Source organism: Nuphar pumila, chromosome 3, assembly GCF_984573655.1.
Source record: "Nuphar pumila chromosome 3, dmNupPumi1.hap1.1, whole genome shotgun sequence".
NCBI classification, from domain to species: Eukaryota; Viridiplantae; Streptophyta; class Magnoliopsida; order Nymphaeales; family Nymphaeaceae; genus Nuphar; species Nuphar pumila.
The window spans coordinates 42,605,930-42,612,836 of NC_143251.1; the positions used below are offsets into that span (position 1 = coordinate 42,605,930).

The 6,907-nt window shown below is 40.5% G+C and overlaps 1 protein-coding gene across 1 annotated transcript; it reads right to left on the reverse strand.

The window, feature by feature from the left end:
- Positions 1–4,377: 4,377 nt before the first annotated feature.
- On the reverse strand, positions 4,378–6,262 carry LOC149842719 (dof zinc finger protein 1-like). Its single transcript, XM_090001549.1, has 2 exons — positions 6,190–6,262; positions 4,378–5,622 (listed from the first exon to the last, which is right to left on the reverse strand). The coding sequence occupies exons 1-2, from the start codon at positions 6,214–6,216 to the stop codon at positions 4,843–4,845; spliced, it is 807 nt and encodes a 268-aa protein (XP_089857675.1). The 5' UTR covers positions 6,217–6,262; the 3' UTR covers positions 4,378–4,842.
- Positions 6,263–6,907: the final 645 nt, after the last annotated feature.

Genomic DNA, 6,907 nt, shown 5'->3' on the forward strand with positions numbered 1-6,907 from the left:
CAGTCCTACCCCAGCCCTGACTGCAGCAAATAGTTTGATTTGTCCATATGAAATAGATTTTTATTAATAATTGTAGCCATTTTTTAATTTATCTCAAATTTTTTTTTTTCGGGGACGCTGCCCCCGAACCCGCGACTATCGCACAAATAAATTTTTTTTGCTACACCCCTGTTTGCCCCCCCCCCCCCCCCCTCACATGAATCCTAGCTACGCGTGTCATGAAGCATGAAGTTGTAGGTTTGTTTTCAATAGGCAAGATGAAGGATGACGAACCCAAGATTGGAACCCAAGAGCCCTTCGTTATGATAGTGCAACCTAACCTTCCAATTACCAGCTATCTCATTCGACCCCAAATCACCAAGATCTAATTGTAGTGATTTTGGAATTGGTTCTGGGGATTAGCAAATATTTCTTAGACTTTATTTTGAATACTTGACATGGGCAATTTCTATTGGTAACTTTGTACCTCAATTTCATAGTAAAAAATGTCATAATGTTCCCTTTGCACATGGGGTTCCTTGATTCAGGGGTTTGACATATATTGCTGTTTTTTCTTAAAATATTATTTTTTGTTGATATTATACATGTAAACGATCTCAAATCCAATAAATTAATTTTCTTTGAGACAGACATCAGCCGAACCACATGGATTTACTAATAATAAAATTATATTATAAATGTTTTCAACGACGGAATAAGTTGGAAGTCAGCTCCTAGTTATCGTTAATAGAAGTATAGTCATCATCACTATCCAGGACTTAGTGCTGATAAAGTGATAGAATCCACATTAGATAAATATTAATTAGGGGATTACGTGTTAATTATTTAATTTGTATTTAAGAGCTTTGCTTTATACCTTTTCTCCACCCTAAAGGATATCAAATCTGAATTTCATTATGACCTTGAACATGAAAGGGCAGCCGTGAAACTTGTGCACACCCTTTATTCAGCACATTTCTGACAACACAGGTAGCCTTAAAGGAAGAACACAGTTCGAGGAATTACGGACGCTTTTGTGTGCTTTAACTAAACTGCTTTGTTAGCAGACCGCCAGCTTTGGTGCCTTGTGAAAAGCTTCAACCACAAGGACTCTCTCTCTCTCTCTCACACACACACACAGACAACAATAAAAATAACATTATCCCTCAAGAGCAATTACAGTCATTGTATGTGACGTTATATTCCATCACAACCATACATCTTCCCTGGAGCCCCACTTTAACATATTTCACTGATTCCCAAGTGAGATGTGCAGCGGGGCTTGAATATAACTGCAATTGACCACCTTAGGGTCGCCTGCGTGGTTGGTTGTGAGGGCATTGAGATCAAGATGCTGATCAAACCCCGCTGGCACACGGGTGTATCTGTAGCTTTCAGGGTGGGCCTAGTAAGGTAGGGTAGTCCTAGGGCTCCACCTGAGGTTTTTTCTCACTTTGGTAAGGGTTCTTCATCATAAAAAAAAAGAATATAACTGACGATTGGTTATATACAATATAACTATAGCTCTCTCCCACAATAACAGCAGCAACAATAACAATAATAGCAAAATAAGTATAAGCATCTTATTTAATACATATGGAAAGTAAATGCATGGGTTAATGGATCGATAATACCTCTAGACTACCATCATGGGCCAAACACAATGCTTATGCCTCCTTTCTCTAGCATTTTCTATTGCTTTTATGCCCCCAAGCTACCATACCCGAACAACAGTATTTTGCTCATCCATGGACTGTTTTATATGCTTCAAATACGTATCGTTTTCATTAGAAATTTGACTGTATAATCTTGTACATATATAGGGCTAAAAGAGAATCACTAATTTAATCGATCTCCTACAAGTGTGGATCAGGTGCAATCACATTCCACACCAAAAGTGTGCCGCTACACCTGACCGCCATTCATCTTAATGTTGGGCCCCATAGCTGACAGGATGTACTCGGGGATGGATGCAGTCAGGTGCAGCGGCACACTTTTAGTGCAATGTGATTGCACCTGATCTGCCTCATCCTATAATATGATGGGTCATTTTATATTTAGTCTCCATTCCTTCACAACCATCACTGCGCACGCGCACACACACACAAACACACACACACACACACACACACACACATATATATATATATATATATATATATATATATATATATATATAGAGAGAGAGAGAGAGAGAGAGAGAGAGAGAGAGAGAGAGAGAGAGAGAGAGAGAGAGAGAGAGAGCCGAAAGTAATTCAACATTACCACTCATGAAGATCAATAAAATGTTGAACCCATGAACTGAACAAGAACAAAAGCCAAAACAAAAAGAAAGCAGAATAGAAAAGAACATCAAACAGATAAATGGGCTCACGCCGGAGCCGCTTGCCCAGATTGCGACAAAGGATAGGTAGCATCAGCAGGAGAGAGTGGAAGATCACTAAGATGCATACGCAAGATCACATAAACATCTACCAAGATTTTATGCACCAGGTTTTGAATGTTAACTGGAATATGACGAAAATGAGCATCGTTTCGTGCCATCCAAACAAACTACCAAGAAGTAAGCAACCACGTCCGCCAGATGAACCTCCACCTCTTGCAGCGCCTAATACAAACTGGCCTCAAGATCAGATCTAGCACAAAGGACTCCTCCTTAACAAATACTTCCGAATGCCTTCAGGTCCTGCTAAAGATTTTCATAAATATTGGGTAAGACCAGAATAAGTGAAACGTAGATTCTTCTGCAGCTTGACAAAGCATGCACCAACTCGGGAGTTGAATGCCTCACTTCTTTAAATTACTGTGGGTCTGGATCCTATCGTGCAAAATTAACCAAGCCAGAACTCGAGAACGGGGAGAAGGACCCTTCGCCCAAAGCACATCCTCGGGCAACCAATCAGCCCCTGGCGGTAGCAACAATCTATAGACTTTTTTGGTGAGAAACTCTCCGCTTGGTGCCAACGCCCACTGCAACCACTGACCAAAATTTTTGTAGACCTCAAAATGGTCTCTAAAGCAGGCTAAAACCCTCAACCACAATTTACGCAAGTATGAGAGCGCCAAACCTCGGGTTCTCAGACGAACCGGGATAAGAGCTGGATCCCCATATTTAGCAAGAAGCAAACTAGCACAAGGGTTATCCAGTTGGTGGGCCAACCAACATTGCTTGACGACAAGAACAATGCTTCGCAGTCTGGGCACAGGAATGCCTAAACCACCCATACGCCGAGGTAGGACCACCGAACGCCAACCAATCAAGTGACGCTTACCTTTGAGTTTGCACCCAGACCATATATATATATATATATATATATATATATATATATATATATATATATATATATATATATATATATATATATATATATATATATAGAGAGAGAGAGAGAGAGAGAGAGAGAGAGAGAGAGCATTGAGATTTTGAAAGATGAACAGACATTTGATTGAACCATGTGTCTTAAAACAATTAATATATATGGGTTATTAACGAGTTATATTAGCCATGTCTAAAATTACTTTTATTTATTAACTTTCCTTCTGTTTGTTAGCCCTTCCACAGGAGGAATGATCACAAGGCAGGTCAGGCAAGAAGAAGCCCCAAAAAGGATAGAGGAGCACGTGAAGATGCATAATTCTTTTATCTCTCCTCTCGAGGGGAATGTTTGTGGGTCGACTAAAAGTAAACAAGTTGTGGTGGCTTGACACTTTAGGACATCAAGTTGAGCTCCTTTGACACAAAATAAAACAAAGTTGGACTACAAAAGTATCAATCAATAGGATAATATTAGTCCTAGTGTGACAATAAAAAACAAGTAATCAGGTTTTCCTTGACAAATAGTTAAATAAATGATTAGGCAACACTTGGTCATGACAGACTTGAACCCATGAGTAAAGCAAAAAGCAATCCATGTTTCTAAAAAAAATACCATGTTGTAAGATAGAAGAGATTCATCACACCTAATGACAAAAGATTTGGAATATTAGGGCATGTTACCAAGGGAGCATGCCATGTTGCCGATGATTTTCTTTTCCAGTGCGGATCTAGTGATTCCCAACAAAGTTCTGGATTTTCATGATGTCAGTGGATCAAAGTTACAAAATCTAAGCAAATCTTTGATGAACCAAACTCAGAGTATGCAGATGCATCATATGCTAACATGGGTGTATGAGTACAGTGGGACAACACTAAGAGCCATAAGGTCATGAAGCAAACTTTAGATGGAGCTTATGAACCAGGAGAATCTCAAATCAATGTCAACACCTCCACAGTAAATCATCCAACCTGCCTTTCTAGCTGTCTGTAGGAACACACACACACACACACACAGAGAGAGAGAGAGAGAGAGAGAGAGAGAGAGAGAGAGAGAGAGAGAGAGCATCGTATTCTCTTGAATGTAGTCTTCATAAAAAAACAAACAAACAAACAAATGCAGACTTTCACATAGTGGGCACAACTTCATATTATTCCGAACCACCAACATGTACTAACATATTTCTCCAATTTTCTTCTTTTTCCACTTCTTTCAGAGAGTTGGATCTTCTAAAATTTCCATCATGGAGGAGCTAAATCTTGAGGCCCTGAACCAAAAAAACTTGGGGCATTCTAATCCTTTCTCCCACCTCACCTTAAGACCACTCAAAACCCACTATATACCAAAGAAACAACATAAGAAGCCAACCTAAAAGAAGCTTCAAATGTTAAATTAAAAAAAAAAGAAAAAGAAAAACGAATACTTGCAGACTCTTTTCCTATTTTATGTTAATGCTATGCACCACCAGAACCATATTCATTGCCACCATCATGATTTCATGACCATCATCATCATCATCATCATCATGACAAATTCAGTGTAGAATCCTTTAAGGGCCATAATTAGGGACATGGGACCATGTTGCTCCTCCAAAGATCCCATTCCAATATCCTGATGCTTCTCCTTGGCTTCTATTCTGCTCCAACTCCACATGAGAAGCTTGCCTTAGATCTTCCAAAGGGAAACCCAACCTGCCACTCTCTGGAATGCCTTGTAAATTTCCATACCCAGTGAAGCCATCAACAGGCAGGCTCATAAAATCATGCAAACCAAGAGCAGGAGCACCATAATGGTTGGAATCTTGTATGGGCATGAAAGGGTTCAAAGTACTCCTTGTGGGAAGCCCACTGCTCATCAAGTCCAAAACTGAGAGAGAAGAAGATGGGTTCTCATAATCAACAAGGTCAGAAGAAGGCAGATCTGTGAGTGCATGATGGGCTTGGTAGTCCTGTGGGTCGGGGTATCCCAAATTGAGGTCATTCCCATCATGGGTCCTTGGGTTTGAGGAGGGGTCCAAGGAACTAGGACCAGTAAGATCGGCCAATTTCTTGGAAATTGATCTCTTGTTCTTTCTAGAACCCCCACCAACTGGCACATTTCTCAAAGACCCACCTTCTGTCCAGTATCTCCTGCATGTCTTGCAGAAGTAGCGTGGCTGGGAGAGGCTGTAGTTGTTGTAGTAGCAGAACTTGGTGTTGGTGGAGTTGCACCTTGGGCAGTTGAGGGCCTGCTCCTTCTGGGTTCTCGCCCTTCTCTCCAACATTGGCCTTGATGAGCATGAGGAGGACGGCACCATCTCCTCCACAGTCTTTGCTCCTAGTCCCATTTCCTAGATGCGGAAATACATGAACTCGTAAAGTATATAGTTTTTCAGGAATTTAGATCAGGCTTTAAAGTATATAATTTCACCAACATATCATGTTGCAAGAATACTAACTTGGGTCAGGCTCTAAAGTAAATAATTTCTCCAACATATCATATTGCAAGAAATTTTGTTTTAGTAATTTTAGATTTAATCTAGTTTTTTTCTTAGCCATTCGTGAAAAGTAAAGTCTAAAGACTACCTTGGATTTTTGGTTTGGATAAAGAAACAAGATGATCTCTCTCTCTCTCTCAAGATTTTTATTTTCTTGTGGCAGTTTTTTCAAATTCCTATATGGTATCAGTGCATAGTGGAGTCTCAGGTATCAACTATAAACATCTTAGATAAAATTACAAAAGGAGAGAGAGAGAGAGAGAGAGAGAGAGAGAGAGAGAGAGAGAGAGAGAGAGAGAGAGAGAGAGAGAGAGCCTCTTCACCAACAAAGACTAAAACAACTGTGTGAATTCCATGACTTTTTGCACTAGAAGAAACTCAACAAAACACAGAGATGACTGAAACCGCTAGAATAATTACCTGCGACCAGGTTGCCATATCCATCATCCGCAACAAGCACAAGCAAGAAAACTTGGCAGTGAAGGAAGACGAAGAAGAGCAGAAGAGGTTGGGGAGGAGGAAGGAAATAGTGAAGGGTCATGAACAAGTGGGGTGTGGGTGGTGCTGTTATGAAGTCTCGGTCGGTCCCTTATCAGAAAGAGATGTTCACAGAAGGAAAGATATACCTTTTTTTAATCACTCTCTTTCTCTCTCTACATTTTTTTTTATTATTTATTTTCCCATAGTGCAATTTTATTATAATATTTGGGGCTCTGACCGGAGGAATGTTAAAATGGGATTCTCTCGCTAATTTTGGTACAGGAAGCCCACTCTGTCCAAGGGCCAAGTCTATAATTTTTAATCAGGGAGGGGGCAGCGGGTCCCACATGGGGTTGGAGTCGGCAGGAGCAGTAGGTGGATGGAGGGAGGGTTGGCCGGATGCGCTGCCTGACAAGGCCCCGCAGGGGGGCCTGGGACCCACTTAATGCGCCCATGCGTACGTCCTATTCTTCCCCCTCTTCAAGGCCGCCGGATGCTGACGCAGCCCCGCACCCCTCTCCCTTCAATTAATGGAATGTAATGCCTAATTTTTTTTTGGAATTTTGAAATGAATAAAGTGAGATTATTTTGGCACATTTAGCACAATTAATTATTATTTTTTGACAAATTAATTAGCTATTATTTCTTGATTAAATTG

Excerpts from the sequence above, each read along its gene's own strand:
- LOC149842719 (XM_090001549.1), bottom strand. The coding sequence starts at position 6,216 with ATGATGGATATGGCAACCTGGTCGCAG. Across the intron at positions 5,623-6,189 it reads ATATGGCAACCTGGTCGCAG|GAAATGGGACTAGGAGCAAA; the intron begins GTAATTATTCTA and ends TTCCGCATCTAG.